We start from the raw sequence: 19,335 nt of genomic DNA, 5'->3' as shown, positions 1-19,335 counted from the left end.
ACCTTGTCCAGGTTTTCAGAAACATTTGTTACCAAACTATTAATGGTGACAACTGAAATGGAATACAACTACCATTAGAAACAACTGTATTTGTTGACAATTGAAATGGAGTAAACCTACCACATAACATGGTTTATATATATAGTATAGACATGCTAACCACTTACCACTATTTAACATGGCTTATAGTTATAGTCTAGACACACTAATCACTTACCACAAGTTAACATGGTTTATATTTATTGTCTAGACATTCTAACCACTCCCCACTAGTTAACATGGTTTATATATATATTCTACATACATTAACTTCTCCCTGCTAGTTAACATGGTTTATATTTATAGTCTAGACCTGCTAACCACTTACCACTAATCAACTTGGCTTATAGTTATATTCTGCACATGCTAACAACTCCCCACTAGTTAATATGGTTTACATTTATAGTCTAAACATTCTAACCACTCCACACTTGTTAAAATGGGGAATATTTATAATCTAGACATGCTAACCACTCCCCACTAGTTAACATGGTTTATATATATATTCTACATACGTTAACCTCTCTCCACTAGTTAACATGGTTTATATTTATAGTTTAGACATGCTAAAAACTCCCCACTAATAAACTAAAAATCCTGGTACGTATTCTGATTCAGCACTTATCATCTCATAAAGAGATGCAAGGCTATTGAGGGCACTCAGAAGAGGGGGTAGCTGATAAATCGGTAAACTGGGTTCTCAGCGAATTACGGTTTACTGCTTTTTTATAAATTTTAGTGGCTACTTGATGTAAACATATTTTAATAGGTTGTAGGCCGTATATTTTATCTAATTAACAATGGAGAATGTAGCATGGCAAAGCAAGGCAGTTCTAAACTCCCCACTAGTTAACATGGTTTATATTTATAGGGCCCGGCATGGCCCGGTGAATTAAGGCGTCCGACTCGTAATCTGAGGGTCGTAGGTTCGCATCCCTGTTGCACCAAACATGCTCACCTTTTAAGCCATGGGGGTGTTTTAATGTGATGGTCAATCCCACTATTCATTGGTAAAATAGTAGCCCAAGAGTTGACAGTGGGTGGTTATGACTAGCTGCCCCCCCTCTAGTCTTACACTGCTAAATTAGAGACGGCTAGCACAGATAGCTCTCGGGTAGCTTTGCGTGAAATTCAAAACAAACAAACAATATATTTATGGTGAAGAAATCCTAGCCACTCCCCACCAGATCACATTGTTTATATTTATAGTCCAGACATGCTATCTGTATTCTAGACACGTTAACCACTCCCTACTAGTTAACATGATTTATATTTATAGTCTAGACATGTTAACCACTTACCACTACTTAACATAGTTTATATGTATAGTTTAGACACACTAAACATTTTCCACCAGTTAACATGGTTTATAATCCGTGAGGACGAGAAAACCCACTTCTAGAGAAAAGTATATATGTAAAAAGGCTAGTAAGGGTTGAGAAAGCACTATGTAGAGGATCGAACAACGTTTTGACCTTCTCTACATGATGCTTTCTCTACCCATATCAGACATTTTTACATATATACTTAACATGGTATATATTTATAGTACAGACATGTTAACCACTTACCACTACTTAACATGGTTTATATTTACATTCTCGACATACCAACCACTCCTCACCTGTTAACATGGTTCATATTTACATTCTGGACATACTAACCACTCCTCATCACTTAACATGGTTTATATATATATATATATATTCTAGACACCCTTACCACTCGCACTGCTTAATGAGATTTATATTTATAGTCTGGACATAATATCCAATTCCCACCAGTTAACGTTTTTTTTTTGTATAGTCTAAATACACTACTCACTCCCTACTGGTTAACTTTCTTCATATTTATATGGTAGACATGTTAACCACTGCCCTCTATTTAATGTGGTTGATATTTATAGTCTAGACATTCTAACCACTCTCATTTAGTTAACATTATTTATATTTAAAGTCTAGATATGCTCTCTACTGACCACTAGTTACCATGGCTTATATTTGTAGTCTAAACATGCCATCCACTGACCACTAATCAACATGGTGTATATTTATAGTCTAGATATGCTAACCCCTTTCCACTAGTTAACATTGTTTATATATATATATATATAGTCTAAACTCGCTAACCACTCCTCAATAATCAGAATGGTTTATATTTATAGTATAGACATCCTAACCACTTCCTATTTTCTCTCTCTATGCTGGCAGCTGTTTTGAAATGAGGTTAATATTTCTGAGGAAATACTGATAATTTTGGGTTAAACGGGTTGACAGATTTAGCATGAGTCTGGTAGGCGTGGCCCCTGACAAAGCTAAGGCAAAGTTTGTTTGAAGAAGAAGTAAGAAGCAAGTCTGCAGACGAAACATCAACTCAAATTAAATGGTCCGATTCAGGGCCGGGCATGGATCGATGGATCAAGTTGCCCTCAGTGGGATCTACAGATCCAATGCCTAAGATTTTGATGTGGGGGGAAACGGGAGTACCCCGAGAAAACCACTTTCACGTCCTGGGCACCAAATAATCTACACAGACCTTGCGTGATAATTGTTGTGGGAAAGAAAATTTTGGTTAATAATGCATACAGGAATTTTATACAAAACGTGAGTATGTGTAACTGTAGATGTAGCTGGTTTCTTGTAGCTTTGGATGAACTGCTTGTGCTTCGCTTGTATACCATCGAGGAAGTTCAACGTTGGCTTGGGTTCAGAGATGGATGGAAGTAGTGAGGGTGAACGCGAGTTCTCTGGTTGCACTCCCTGGATGTGTTGTTCGATGGTGGTCTGGACTGATTTGTGATTTCATGCAGCCTTAGGTAGTAACTTCTGGGTGTTTGTGATCATGAAGTCTGTCTGAACTGATGCATCTGTAGTTTTAGGTCGCTTGCTTTGTATCTGTTTTAAGGTTGTAGTTTTTGAAATAATAGCTGTGGTCTGACAGGATTTGTTGTGTATCTTCTTGGGAACGGTAAGTCTAGATATGTTGCTGGTGGTGGAGGTTGAGGGTGCTGAGATAGAACTGGATGAGAATGTTTGGGTGTCTTTCCTGATTGATAAATCAGTAAATCGGTGCTTGACTGCCCGCTCTCCACTACTTAAGATGGTTTATATTTATAGTCTAGACATACGAACCATTCCGACCGGGTAAATATGGTTCATATTTATAGTATAAATATGCTAACCACTCCCCACTAATCAGAATGGTTTATATTTATAGTCTACACATGCTAACATATCACCCTTTTTAACATGGTTTATATTTATAGTCTAGACATTCCAATCAATTTCCACTAGTTAACATTGTTTATATTTATAGTGAAGTCATGCTAACCACTTCCCAACACTTAACATGGTTTCTACTCATAGCCTAGATATTCTAACCACTTACCAATAGTTGGCATGTTTTTTATTTATAGTGTAGACATGCTCACCACTGCCTACTAATCATCATGGTTTCTTTTTATAATCTATACACGTTAACAACTCCCAGCTGATTAACATGGTTTATATTTATAGTCTGTACATGTTAACCACTCCCCACTTTGTTAACATGGTTTATATTTATAGTCTGTACATGTTAACCACTCCCCACTTTGTTAACATGATTTATATTTATAGTCTGTACATGTTAACCACTCCCCACTTTGTTAACATGATTTATATTTATAGTTATAACATGACAATCACTTTCTACTAGTTAACATGGTTTACATTTATTGTCTAGACATGTTAACCTCTCCTTTCTAGTTAACATGGTATGTATTTATAGTCTATACATTCTAATCTCCGACCTCTAGTTAATATGGTTTATATTTTTAGTCTAGACATGCTAAACACTCCCCACCAGTTGACATGGTTCATATTTATAGTCTAGACATGCTAACCACTTCCCAACACTTAACATGATTTATATTTAGTCCAGACATGCTTACCACTTTCCACTAGTTAACATGGTTTATATTTATTTAGACGTGCTAACAACTCTCCTCTAGTTAACATGGTATATATATATATATATATTTTACAAACGCTAACCACTTCCCAATAGTTAACATGGTTTATATTTATAGACTAGACATTCTAAAATCTCGCCACTTGTTAACATTGTTTATATTTATAGTTTAGACATGTATCCTCTCCACAGTAGTTAACATGGTTTATATCTATAGTTTAGACACGTTAACCACTCCCTGCTAGTTAACATGGTTTATATTTATAGTCTTGACACCCTAACTACACCCCACAACTTAATACTGTTTATATTGTGAGTCTAGACACGCTAACCACTCCCTACTTGTTAAAATGGTTTATATATATAGTCTAGACACCCCACAACTTAATATTGTTTATATTGTGAGTCTAGACACGCTATTCTCTCCACAGTAGTTAACATGGTTTATAAATATATTCTAAACACACCAACCACTCCCCACTAGTTAACATGTTTTATATTTATAGTATAGACATGCTGACGAATCCCCACTAGTTAACATGGTTGATATTATGGAATAGTGGGATTTGACTGTCACGTTTATAAAATACGCTTGTACTCAATGTGTTCAATATACTTCTGTTGTTCTTGTTGGAAGAAGGGCGCAAATCACAGTTTCACCGTCTAGCACACTAGTCATTGTATGGCATTGTAGTTGGGATGAGAGAGACAATACTTGGCGTTGTACTAAAATATGAGCAAATATTTTGTTAACGAAATGAAAGAATGTCTGATTTTTCCAATATCAATAACTGTTTGCTTTGGATGACAACCTTAAAGTAGTAGTGTATAAACAAAGTAAAGTAAAATGGAAAACAAATATCATGAAATGAGAAATATGTTCTGTAAATAGATATTAACTACGAAAACAAACAAGACTAAGGCTACATTAATAACCCAGGTCTTTACAGGGTTTAGTGTATCTACATAAAATCTTAACATTTAAAGCTGTTCTACAAATATTACTTGTATCTTAAAGGAGAATGAGATTTGAAAGTGTAACCAGAAACCTAACCTGCTCTTTCTACCATAATTATTAGGGTATACTTTTCTTTAAAAGATAGAGAAGTTTTTCTGGTCGGGTTTAAATGCTCAGCCAATAGTTTAAAGTATTCTCAATATCTGAATTATCCAAATGTCTTTTCCTTTGACATTTCGTTTTTGCTTGCTTATCTCGTCAGATATGTTTGATCATTTGGTAGAATGCTACATGCAACCTTGGACATCTGCAGACACGTTTCTGAGGTGGAGCAAATTTAAAATCAAGGAACGATGTTCAAAGTTATGCCATTAAATGAAGAGAATAAACACAGATCCACAGTCAGATGTAATGAGTGATTTGTAAGGCTAGTGCAAGCCATGCTGCAGATTTGCAATTATATATACTCCATAATGGTAAATTTTGGTTGCTCCCTATCACACTTGTCAGGGCTTGTGGAATGTCGGTAAGAACACATCGGTCTCTTGATGACCTGAATGAGAATTGTCATGTCCAATATCGAAGAAACCGTCGTTGTAGCGACGTTTTTCAGTATTTAGCTGCAGGGTAGATAACTACAGATTTTTAGTAAAGCTGCTGACAAATCTAGCGTCATTTCCTAGAATTAAGTTTGATAAATAACGTGAAATTTTCGTGTGAGTAAGAACTTGCAAATTTATTTGCATATACTGAATGAATAAATAAAGATTTACGTTTCTCATTTTTTTTCAAAACGGGAGTGCTTTTCTTGTCTCCCTCCTTCCAAATACGGACGCCAATACATCAAGCGTATGGGTTAAATAAAATTGTACAAAAATTCCTGAAACTCTTCTGTTCTTTTTGTATTCTCAGATAACTGATATTGCTTTGAGTACAAAATAAAAGGCACGTAATAACAGCGGACTTACAAAGGATTGCTGAGAGTGTTTGAAAGAGGATAACCAGTCAGTATTGGAACCACATGACGTCACAATTAGTTTAACACTAACTGACAATCTGTTTCTTATCCTAGTGAACGACACCATTTATTGATCTGTATTCTCTGAGAGAATTTGGTCAACTGTCCCTTTCAGTCAACTTTATAAGTGGCTACACTGGTCAGTGATGTCGAGAAAACCCACTTGTAGAGAAATATATATGCAAAAACGGCTTGTTTGGGTTGAGAAAATATTTTACATAGAAGAGCAAACAACGTTTCGACCTTCTTCGGTCATCGTCAGGTTCACAAAGAAAGACTACACTGGTATTTTAATGCCAGCCTGCTCTTTATACAATACTGAGACACTCCTGCAGGCCTAAGAGACACTATTTACGAGAGAACAAAGGTCGAAGTAACTAGAATAAAACAAAGGTAACAGTTGTTGATGACTTATAAATAAAAGTGTTAATACCCATACTAGCCATTCTGAGATTGTTGTTGTTTTGAATTAAGCACAAAGCTACACAAAGCGCTATCTGTGCTCTGCCCACCACGGGTATCGAAACCCGGATTTTAGCGTTGTAAGTCCGCAGACATACCGCTGAGCCACTTGGGGGCCGTCGTTCTGAGATACAAAAGTAACAATTATCTTGATTAAGAGAGTACAGAGGTCAAGCAATTAAAATGATTTGTATATCACTGTTAACGGTAGGAAATGCCCGATATGCTCGTATATCACAATGTTTTGGTGACATTGTATTGTTTTAAGTTCATATTATAACAAAAACAAATAATCAGCTATTATGTACTGATAGTTTTCGTTCTTTTGTTTTTCATAAAACAGTGTAATTTGCTTTATTAAACTGGAATGTCTATGTATGTATATATGTAAAAACGGCTGGTATGGGTAGAGAAAGCTCTACTCGTATGTAGAGTTAAGACACTGCGCTTACAAAAGTTTTTTTAAAAAAATATTAATACGTTTCAATTCCCTAAGTTAATAAACTAAAATAATTATAACTTTACAAAACTGCCAAGTTGTCATGTTTCATTTCGTATTACTAAAACTTGATGTTAACAACCACAACAATGATTATTAAATATCTCCAAAAAATTATCCTGACGGTTCTCTTTTTGCTATAAATCATTCTGTATTACAAATCAGGTCTCTACTACAAAGTTGAAAATTTATATTGTAATGAATATTCAAATTAAGTATATATTGTAGTCGTGATAACTGTTTTATTTTTCATTCACATGCCGCTTTGGTACATTACCGAGTAGTTATTTATTTTATAAAGTTTATATTTTAAAGCTTGTTGATTTTTGTCATTTTAAAATAATAAGAAGAGGCCGCCACCAATCATGTTGTGTTGTGGAAAGTCATCACTGGCCTTTTATTTAATTTTTTGTGAACGTTAATCTAAATTTGAGAATAATAATTTTTGGATTTGGTTTTTATGAAGACAATATAGTTTGGCCAAGTTTTAATGAAGTAAGATTAATAATATATTAAGTGTAAATGTTGGTCAGTAGGTTAAAGAACTCTTCGTCACAGTATTAAATGTTTCTGTTACCATGAGTGTTAGTATTTATTGCACAAAGTCTGATGAATCAGACATTTTTTGCTATTTTGCTCTAGCTTCCAATCCAAGTATTACCAGTAAAAATATCGGGCAATTCTTCCACAATGATTCGATTTATATAGTTGTTTATGACGCTTGTCTGACTTGTGTATTGAACAACAGATCGTTAACTTTGAAGTTGGAACTTAAATGTAAACAGTAAAGTCTGGCTTTAGTTTTTCCCAGTACAGATGAATGAATGTAACAACTTGGTACTAGTAGAGTAATACAGTTAGTAAACAGTTATTATTGTAGCAGTTTTGTGCTTTGAAGAACTATATTATTATATAAAAAATATATATATTCTACCATAAATTTCTTGCAGTTTGCAAAAACTGTGACTTGACAGATCTTGGGAGGTGAAAATATTTAGATTGTAGAGTTATGTAGTAAAAGAAGAGATGAATTTAATCCTAAATGCCTAGTAATCTAAAAAATGGGGCTAAGTGGGATCTATTCATACCAGTATATATATATATATAAAATATTAATACTGAACAGTCAAGTAAAATAAATCAAAATCAAAAGAAAGAACTGCATTAAAACAGCAAATATAAACTTCTTAGAGAAGATACATTGTTATAAACAAAAACACACAGCACACTTTATATCTCATATTATTGCCTATAGTTTGGGGAGCCTTTTGATTTGTCTAATGTGTGTATATATATAAAACCATAAGTTTTTTAAGCCAAAACAAAATATACTGCATTTTTTTTTTTTTAAAAAGATCCTGGATTACAAATTACAACATAGGATTATAAAATGAATCCTTGGGTTTAGAGGTGACTGAAGAATAGGACCCACATTATGGTTGGGATACACCATCTATCACTCTTAACCTCCAGTTTGCTAGTCTCACATAAGACACAATTAGACTAGAAATTAGGAGAGCTTTGGCTTAAAATTATGGTTATAATATGATTAATCAGAGGTTGGGATTTGCTGTTTCTAATGCAGTCCTTCTTCATGATTGTGTTTACTCATTTAACTTCATTTAAATGTATTTATTTAATTTCACTATATATATAGGGGTCCAGTCAGTTTTAGCTGACTATTAAATATACCCCTGAGTAAGAGCATAATAATTTGACATTTTTTATTATTTTGTATTAGTGTATGTATGTATACTGTAAGGTTTATCAGCATAATGTAAAGGTCTAACAAAATTTTAAATCTATCATCAGACAATTTTGTTGACTGAAAATGTTGGTATCTTAATCTTTTGTTAAATTTATGTTTTTTAAATGGAAAAATGATATGAAACTTATGATTATTATATATGAAATAAGTAATTTTTAAGTGAGTGTTGTATTTCAACATAGCTTATTTATAAGGGTATCACAATGTTAAGATATTGGATGTTACTACGATAAAGATAGTAATTTTTTGTGGAGACAGTAACCAGAAGTACCATATGTGATGTAGTTTTAATGTAAAAGTTTGGAAAGACATTTTGTACAAAAAAAAGAACATGATACTAATAAAGAAAAAGGAAAAATTATCTAAGTAGTAAAAGCTTGAAACCAAAGAATGAAGCTCTAAAATGAATTTATTTATATAAATTGTAAACTAATTGTACAGTTGTTTTTGCTTCCTTGGTCAACATCAGAATACTGCCTTTACTCATGAGCTGAAAAGTATGTGTTAGCAAATGACCACTGCAATAATGCTTTATTTAAAATGTTTGGTCAGTGAGTGATGCTTTGAATGTTTTCAGAAGTTGCACCAGAGGTATTATCCAAGTGTTTGAACATTTGGTAGCCCTCTAAAAGACTTCCAGTGAAAAGAAATGAGTGAAATGGCATTCTTTTGTTAGTTTTTAAGAGAAAGGCAAGAGTTGAAAGTTGACCATTTCTGAAAACCTATTCTTTATTAATTGCAAACCTGCTTTCAAATCACTCTGCTCTTTCCTTAACAATGTTCTAAATGGTGTTTTAAAAATAAAGAATCTTCAGTATTCTGAAGTATGGTTGGTACATACTTAGTCTGAACTAGAAGAGCAGGAACATTACCAAATCATAATTGTATTTAAGATTACAGATATCTGCAAAAACCATATTGGTGGACATTTTGTTTTTCATAGATATATATGTGGAAAAAAATGTATTGTTGTGTCTTTGCATAGATTCATCACAGTATCTATTGGTTAAGTACAAAAACATGAGAGATTACACTTAACTTGATTTAGTGAACTCTAGAGTTAAAAGTTAGAGAATATAGGAGTAATGTTTAGGACTTTTGTCTCCTTACTGTTATCTGTTTCACCTATAAATCATTTATGATTTTGTGTATTTAAATTTTGAAAATTATCTCAACCATTTTAAGGTGTTAGCATCATTGTTTTGTTCTGTATTCTTTGTGAATACAAGTTTGTTTTAATGCAAAAATATTAGTTAAAGAATATATTTTGAAATAGTGACTCATAATAAGGAGAAAGATAAAGCATTAGAGAGTACAAGCCTAAGCTCTGTCACTGCTCAAATTTCTGAAAACAAAACCTGTTAATTTGTATTTATCACAGATTTTAAAACTAAGGCATTAACATGTAGTAAGTTTTATTTTTCATAATTTTAAAGAATTTGTACTGAAATCTTTTGGCAAATTTGTTTTCTAATTTTTATCTTAACCATTTTAAGTAGTTACTCAGTTGTGTTAGTAGTTTTTATTGAATAAGTTTATCACTAATAATTCTGATGTCAAGGCAAAATAACTATTCAAGATTATCCACTTTCTTCTATCTGTATTTCAAGTTGTGTTCTTGAAAAGCTTTAGATATCGGGAACATTTTGAAATCATTATAAAGTTTTAAAGTCTTTTTATTTTAGAATCAGTTGTCTAAGTCTTTACCATTTCGTTGCTTCTTAACAAAGTGCTAACAGTAGGAAATGTTTTGTATCCTGACTAAATCCTATTAAATACATAAGGTTGGGCATGCAGACATAAGTATTAGAGGTAGCAGTTTCATGTTCTGGAAGCCAAGATCTAGTCTTGTTTTTGGTACCTTTATTTCTTTTCTTGAAGTATGAACTTTTTGAATTACTTAGATAATAAAGTGATGTGTGATAGAAGTGTAAATGGTTTTGAATGCTCATTGTTTAGACATATAAATGTTATTAGCTGCACCTAGTTTGGTTTCATGAATGAATTGATTTTGATGCTTTGACTGTTTAAATGGAAGTTGAGGTCATTAACTGAGTAAAGAAAACACATTTTGTGAGCTAGGTTTTTCTCATATTTTTCTACACGTGAACAATATATCATACTCACTGATAATCGTTATCAAACTATATTATAAATACATTACACTTGTACCCAACTATTACTGTTATTCAGTTTTAAATTAGCTCTTAATTTATACATGTATATCAATTTCTTTGTCAAGAATCAGAAAATGTGTATTCAAACTTCATGATTTTATCTATGTAGATTTGTGTCAATGTTTTCCCTTTTTTTTCGTACTAATACAAAGTTCATAACTTACAAGTACATAAGAGTGATTTTAAACTACATATTAATAATTTATTTTATATCTTCTGTGTAAATATGTATATATGTTTCTGTATTAATCAAAGTCAAGATTTATTAACATTATCTTTAAATAAATTAATTAATAAAATATCACTTGCGCATGGGTAAAATATTAACAAGAATACAATATTAAATTGTGGCACAATAAATTAGCTTGATTAAAACAGGGCACATAAAACACCCAGTTTATATGGGGACACAGCCATAAAGCACCCTGTCTATATGGCTGTCTTTGTTTCTGTCGTCAGGAATAAGAATGAAAATCAGGTTTTACGTCTACATTTCTTCTAACTTACAATATGGTACATTACACCCTACACTTCATCCCAACTTCAAACACAGCCATTCCCAAAGAACTTGCTAAACAGGATTTCCATTATTTCATTTCCTCCATACCTGAACTGTTGTCTTAACGGAAAACAATATTTTCTTTTCATTAATTTATCTTGATTTCCTAACATTTTGTTTTTAATTAAACTCAATCTGTTTCATCAGTATAATTTTTTTTTAAATATTATACCTTTAAAGATTGCATATAAAGTTATTTTAATAACTGAAGAGTGTAATAAAAGATGTCTTATAAAGTAGAATCATTGTCTAACAACACACACACCTGTATACCAAATAATTTTAAAGCACAGAATTATTTGTCATTACTAATTTGAATAATAAGCTACTTAGAGTGTTGTTGTTTGTAGCATACACAGTTAAGTGGTGTTAATTATTCAGGTGTTAAAATGTAAAAAAAATTCATCAAAGACATAATCACAATTAATTACTTGTTAAAGAAAACCAGGGAGTCAGTTCCATTTATAACCATTACTTGAAGCTTTATATTGTACAAAAAACTTGTAATCATGGTTAGATGAAATTGGGGCTGCTTTATCACATAATGTTATTGGATTAATAATTAATAACTGGTAATGAATATGTTAATTTTTTATGGAGAAATAAACAGTCAACACAATAGCAGAATGAGAGTTCTAAACTTTGTTTTGTTTTGTCTTGTAAGATTCACTCAATTTTGTTTTTATCATAGTACTATAAAGTCAAGTACTTAACATCTAGATTGAGGGACCTCTTTGATTTGGAAGTAGAAAGCCAAGTATTCTTTAATAGATTGTTAACATCTAGATTGAGGGGCCTCTGATTGGAAGATAGAAAGTAAAGTACTTAACATCTAGATTAAAGGACCTCTTTGGTTTAGAAGTGGTAAGTCAAGTAATTAACAGCTAGATTGAGGGACCTCTTTCGTTTGGAAGTATCAGATTCTGCTATGGTCTAACTGTTGGCCTTGGTAATGAAAGATGAAACTACAGAATATTTTTTGATTTGAATTTTGTTTTAATCATAAGGTATTTAATTGTTTCTGATATCTTAGTATGTGAATGTATTTTTATAATAGCAAAATAAATATTATATCAAGGTTTCAAGTTTCACACTAAAGTATTGGATATTTCAGTTGGAAGTCAATTTGCATAATGCTTGGTAAATCTGATTTGTTAATGTGAATTTTAAGCATTTGTGAGAACTCATTAAAACATTAATGTACAGGTTACAAAACCATATATTTATATATTAAATCATATATTCATCTTTGTAGAGCATTCATTGGAACTTTTTTTTTTCAGTTTACTTGAATCAACTAAGATTTAAAGTGGTCTTTCAACAGTAAGTTTAAGGATTACAAAGTAAAGAAGCAAAGTCTGAGTGAAAAAAAACTTTGAAATACATTTAGGATTGTAAACATGGTAAGTTAAAAAATCTGATAAAATCAGCAATGTTTATAAGTTTTCTTTCCAACAAACATTTTTTTCTCTGCTTATGTACCCTGCTCTGTAACTTACATAACTTTAGTTTTCTTTTAGTTTCTGGATTTGACAGTGACTTTTGTCCTTGGATTTCATTTGGATGTGAAAGCAAACCTATGCCTTGTTTTGGATGTCATGGTAGTGATCCTGCCTTAGTTTGGATATAACTGCCTAACCTTGACTGGTTTTACATATCACAGTAGTGACCCTGCCTCATTTTGGATATCACAATGGTGACCTTGCTTTAGTTTTGATGTCACAGTGGTAACCTTGCTTTAATTTAGATACAATTGCATGACTTTGTCTTGGTTTAGATGTAACAACTTGACCTTGTCCTGGTTTGGACATAACAGCCTGACCTTGTCTTGGTTTGGATATAACAACCTGACCATGTCTTGGTTTGGATATAACAACTTGACCATGTCTTGGTTTGGACATAAGAGCCTGACCTTGTCCTGGTTTGGATATAACAGCCTGACCTTATCTTGGTTTGGATATAACAGGCTGATCTTGTCTTGGTTTGGATATAACAGCCTGACCTTGACTTAGTTTGCATGTCACAGCAGTGACCTAGCCCTGGTTTTCATTTGTCACAGTGGTGACCCTACCTCACTTTAGATATCACAGTGGTGACCTTGCCTTAATTTGGATATAATTGCATGACCTTGTCATGGTTTAGATATGATAGCTTGACTATGTCTTGCTTTGGATATAACAGCCTGACCTTGTTTTGGTTTGAATGTGAGAGTCTGACCTTGTCTTGGTTTGGATATTTCAGCCTCACCTTGACTTGATTTGAATGTGACAGCCTGACCTTGTCTTGGTTTGGTATAGCAGCTTAACTTTATCTTGGTTTGGATATAACAGCCTGACCTTGCCTTAGTTTGGATGTCACAGCAATGGCCTTGCCCTGGTTTGGATATCACAGTGGTTTCTTTGCCTTGATTTGAATGTGACAGTCTGATCATGTATTAGTTTGGACATAACTGCCTGACCTTGTCTTGGTTTGAATATAACTGCCTGACATAGTCTTGGTTTGGATATAATAGCCTATCCTCATCTTGGTTTGGATGTGACATTTTGACTTTTTTTTTTTTTTGTTGTTGTGATAATCTGACCTTGTCTTGGTTTGGATGTGACAGTCTGACTCTGTCTTGGTTTATTGGCAGTGCTCACTGCACCCAGGTTTAAATTTGACAATTAACTTTTATTTGATTTGGATGTAACACTACTGACTGTGTTATTTGGTTTGGATATGAACCACTGACTATTGACTTTGTTATATTTTGAGTATTTAAATGTGCTTGTATTTCTAGTCATGGAAACTTACATGAAATGGAAAAGTTTCAGAACTATCTTCAGTATTCTGTGGTTGTTTCAAGGTTGGTAGGAGATGTGTTATCTTCTAACCCTAATCTTGGAGTAATGCTTTGGACTTTCTCTGTTTATATTAATTAAAATCTGTTACTATTTCTTTTCCATTGGTTCACTCTTTCTCTATTGTTTGAGAATATTAAGTTGTTTTTTATAACTGGCTCTTGATTTTTGGTATATAATAAAAGTTGTTGATTACGTTTACTGTTAAGAATGTTAGCAATTCAGAAACAAAAGAGAGATCTACCTTAGTTTGTTGTAAACAAGTGTGAATGTTTTCTTTCAAGACACTCTTGTAACATGTGCCATATTTTTTTAAAAATGTGATAATTTTGTTTTTAATGTGTAACTTACAAGTTTGGCCCATTTGAAGGCAGAGAAGAGTAGTGAGAAAATGAAATATTTTACTTTGAGGTATATATACAGTAACTTGTAAACCATAAGCTGTTTGTAGTATATATACAGTAACTTGTAAACCATAAGCTGTTTGTAGTATATATACAGTAACTTGTAAACCATAAGCTGTTTGTAGTATATACACAGTAACTTGTAAACCAGAAGCTGTTTGTAGTATATATATACAGTAACTTGTAAACCAGAAGCTGTTTAGTATATATATAGTAACTTGTAAACCAGAAGCTGTTTGTAGTATATATATACAGTAACTTGTAAACCAGAAGCTGTTTGTAGTATATATACAGTAACTTGTAAACCAGAAGCTGTTTGTAGTATATATACAGTAACTTGTAAACCAGAAGCTGTTTGTAGTATATATACAGTAACTTGTAAGCCATAAGCTGTTTGTAGTATATATACAGTAACTTGTAAACCATAAGCTGTTTGTAGTATATACACAGTAACTTGTAAACCAGAAGCTGTTTGTAGTATATATATACAGTAACTTGTAAACCAGAAGTTGTTTGTAGTATATATATACAGTAACTTGTAAACCAGAAGCTGTTTGTAGTATATATACAGTAACTTGTAAACCATAAGCTGTTTGTAGTATATACACAGTAACTTGTAAACCAGAAGCTGTTTGTAGTATATATATATACAGTAACTTGTAAACCAGAAGCTGTTTGTAGTATATATATATACAGTAACTTGTAAACCAGAAGCTGTTTGTAGTATATATATATACAGTAACTTGTAAACCAGAAGCTGTTTGTAGTATATATACAGAGATGCCAACCATTATGATTTTCAGTGTAATCATTACGATTTTGGTGTATACGTTACGACTATATGCTCATACAGACAAATATTATGACTTGTTGTAACTCCCAAATTATTATATATTATATAGGCCTATACAATAAAGTGATAAATTGTTCCCCCAGGGCTTGAAAGGGGTGAAAAGAAAATTTCTAGTGAGATACAAATGAATTTTGATCATAAATAAAAGACATAGTCCAAATGGCTACTTGCAATAATCATGTTTGTGCTTGAAATAATAAAAAAATATTTGTATCTCCGACGTCTACCAATAGTTTGCGTGCAGTGCTTCTCCATACTGGGTACATGAGGGAATCCATAGTTACGTCATCAGAGTTTGTTAGCCAATCAGCACTCGCATAGATGGGTATTTCTTGTTTTCTAAGCTGCATAAAAACACCAATGTGATCGTTCACAAGATGGAAAAAAAGAGTTCTCGTTCACCAGATTGTCTTGTTTCTGCCAAATCTAAAAGGACTAAAACTGTGAAAGGGCTCTGTCTACTATCATTACACTCAGTCATTTGAAATAGTTGGCATCTCTGTATATAAAGTAACTTGTAAACCAGAAACTGTTTGTAGTATATATACATTAACTTGTAAACCAGAAGCTGTTTGTAGTAGATATACAGTAATTTGTCAACCAGAAACTGTCTGTAATAGATATACAGTAACTTGTAAACTGGAAACTGTCTGTATTAGATAAACTGTGTATTTATTGCTCATTTGGGAAATAAAGGTAATGAGTGTATTTTTCTATGCAGCTGATAAGAGTTCAGTCACCAGATGGAACGAAACGAATTGAGTGTGACCCACAAGAATCCACCCAGTCACTGTATGTCAAGGTATTGGTCCTTTATTATGTTGAGTTCTTTAGTGTTGACTGTGAACTAAAATGATCAGTGATCTTACTCATGTATATTTACTAGAACTTTGTATATATATATATTTATATATTAAGTCAGATGTTGATATACAAACCCATACTCTGAGTAATAATTGAGGTTAAGAGAGTCAGATTCTTCAATGTTATGATAATGTAATGTCTTACACTGAGGTAAAGCAAGACAAAATAAATCTATAATCCACATTACTTTATGTTACAAACTATTTTAGAAAGTTCAGCAGATCTATATACTTGTGTGGATAGAACATTGGTTTTAGGAGGTCAAACATTAAATAAGTCAGAATATATATGTAAAAACTTAAACCTCACGATGACCGAAGAAGGTCAAAACATTGTTCTCTCCTCTACATAAAATATTTTCTCAACCCAAACGAGCTGTTTTTACATATATATTTCTCTACAAGTGGGTTTTCTCGACATCACTAAGTCAGAATATGTTTTACTACATTAAGAAACACGTTATTATTTACTAGAAATGGAGAAAATATTTATGTAAAGAGACTAGTAAACAAGCAAATGCTGGATGGCCTCCATGACAAACAGCTCCTTAATAAACATACATACACAGAGATATCAGACTACCATAGTTTTCAAGTGTTACAGATTGTGAAACCGTAATTAGTGGATACATCAGGAAGAAACAAACCCACTGCTTGATTTTATAGTATATTATTATACACTGAAGACTAATTAATACAGAGACTTGTTAACATTGGCTTCAAAAATCAATTATATTTCAGTATTCTTAACTCCTCCAGTTACTACACATTCATGCTTTTGTGTATCCTTAAACTTTGGGCCTTAAAAATGTATTTTACCATTTATTCCTTTAATTTGTAAACTCTCCTGTATTCATCATATAACATAATAAAACCGCAAAATAATTCATCTTTTATGATTATATAATGATATTTATCTATTTTATTTGTAGACTCAGAAAACATTTGACTTGCCCAGTCTTGGATGTTTTGCCATCTACAAAAATAGAGATAAAACTAAAGAAATTCTCCGCTTGGAGAGAAAAACCATTGGTAGTTATGGTGTAAAGTGAGTAAACAGTTGTTTTACAAAACTTAATCAGTTCTAGTGTAACATAAGTAATCAGTTGTTTTAGTAACTTGATCAGTTCTAGTGTAAAGTAAGTAACCAGTTGTTTTATACTAGATGGTACAAAGTAAGTAATCAATCATTTTATAGAACTTAATCTGTTCTAGTGTAAAGAAAGTTTTCAGTTGTTTTAATAACTTGATCATTTCTAGTGTAAAATGAGTAATTAGCTGTTTTATAGATCATTCTCTTTTCTCTTGTATAGAAGTACGTAATCAGGTGTTTTAATAACATGATCAGTTATGGTGTAAAGTAAATGTTCAGGTGTTAAATACGTGAAATTGATGAGTTTTGGTAATGAGAATAACTGAAGTGTTTCTAACTTTGTACCTGTTTTTCTGTTACTATTAGACATGGAGACATGATTTATCTCATATTCAAAGAACCCATTAGCAGAGAAAGTCCAGTACCTGGACTTAAATCTGTTGGATCAACTGCTAGTCTTAATGAAAACTTAAAAAGTGTTGGGTCATCGTCCAGCTTAAATTCTTTAGCAGGCCAGGTTTCAACGAGTGCTGTGACAGAGGATGAAGTAGACATTGTTCTCTTCAAGCAAGAGGGCACAATAAAGAGACCAAGAGATGAAAAACTGTAAGATAACTTGTGTCGTAATGCATCTAGTTTAAACAAATTTTTACTGTATAAATTAAATTGTGAAACTGATAACATTAAACAATTATTCCTTATTAACGAGGGTAGTCCAAAATTATCTGTCCTTTATTAACATCCAAACAGGTGGATTATTATACACGGTGAGGGGATCTTTCAGAAAAGGTTCTGTATTTTCAGCTTATTTCCTCTGGGATCAGAAGATCCACCCACGTGTTTGTCCTGCAAAATGATTCATTAACTGGAGGAGAGGATCCTGGTGGTTAAGAGGTCCATCTCCAACATGTCATTTTGGTCTTGAATTCCTGTAGATGGGCAAATTCTCCAGGGTTGGTTGGCCGATTCTGTTGGACTAGGGTCAACCAAGTACCTGTGTTGGATATTCTCAATAGATGTTGTGGAAATTGTGTCTGATGCTGGTGTTTGAGTATAGTTCTCACTAAACCTTGGCATTGGGGCAGTGTCCTTGTTTGATGATGTGGTGCATCCTTTCATAAGATCCATAGTGTGTGGGGTCAGTGGGTGCTGAACTTTTCTCTGTTTCTTCTGGATACCTCAATCCGTGAGAAAAATAATAACAAAACTGAAAACAAACAAACAAACAAACAGATAAATAAAGAAATGGCTGTGTACAGGGGTGGAATTAATAGCAAAAGATGCCTGTAGGAACTGCAGAACACAAAATACGAAGCTGAATATTTGTATGTATCCCCCTTTGGGCCCAATGAACCAGCATACCAATTTTTGGTGAAGATCCATCCACACAAACAAACAACAGGCAGTACTATTTTATTTATGTAGATACAACACACAGTATTTATATGCATACTGCATCCTTAATTTAGTCCTATATGTATTTGAGGAATTATAAACTATAATACAATTTTTCCAACCATGCTATGTTTGCAGTATCCATTACCAATGACACATTTTACTTAGTTCGGGACTCTTGAGGTTGGGTTGGACACAACAAACATAATTATGTTTTTGAAGTTTATGCAGTCACTATATCATTGTTGTATGATATTATATATTTTTAGTTATATGGCTATGCTAATTATCCACGTACAATATAAAAATCAGAATTCCATTTAGTCAATATTTCTATTGGCATGTTTTAAAATCACACGATATTATGAATATGTTATTAAATTTTTAAGTGTTTTTGTTTCACTTCATGTGATGTTCACTGAATATTTGTGTTCTACATACAGTAGTTATCAGAAA

The 19,335-nt window shown here is 32.6% G+C and overlaps 1 protein-coding gene across 3 annotated transcripts in view; it reads left to right on the top strand.

Annotated features, from left to right (window-relative positions):
- The first annotated feature begins 7,267 nt into the window (after positions 1–7,267).
- Npl4 (nuclear protein localization 4) overlaps positions 7,268–19,335 on the top strand; it is a 42,756-nt gene continuing 30,688 nt past the window's right edge. The window contains exons 1-5 of one of the 3 annotated variants that reach the window (XM_076510291.1): positions 7,268–7,422; positions 12,715–12,834; positions 16,250–16,330; positions 17,324–17,439; positions 17,851–18,090. In XM_076510291.1, the coding sequence (XP_076366406.1) occupies positions 12,832–12,834; positions 16,250–16,330; positions 17,324–17,439; positions 17,851–18,090 (440 nt within the window). In that variant the 5' untranslated portion in view covers positions 7,268–7,422; positions 12,715–12,831. Of the gene's footprint in view, positions 7,423–7,481; positions 7,784–12,264; positions 12,296–12,714; positions 12,835–16,249; positions 16,331–17,323; positions 17,440–17,850; positions 18,091–19,335 lie in introns of those variants that run through there. The other 2 variants (XM_076510294.1, XM_076510295.1) reach the window with 2 other exon arrangements.

This window comes from Tachypleus tridentatus, chromosome 7 (genome assembly GCF_004210375.1).
Source record: "Tachypleus tridentatus isolate NWPU-2018 chromosome 7, ASM421037v1, whole genome shotgun sequence".
NCBI classification, from domain to species: domain Eukaryota; kingdom Metazoa; phylum Arthropoda; class Merostomata; order Xiphosura; family Limulidae; genus Tachypleus; species Tachypleus tridentatus.
Note: the sequence above shows the minus strand (reverse complement) of the source record. Positions and strands in the feature narration are given on the sequence as shown.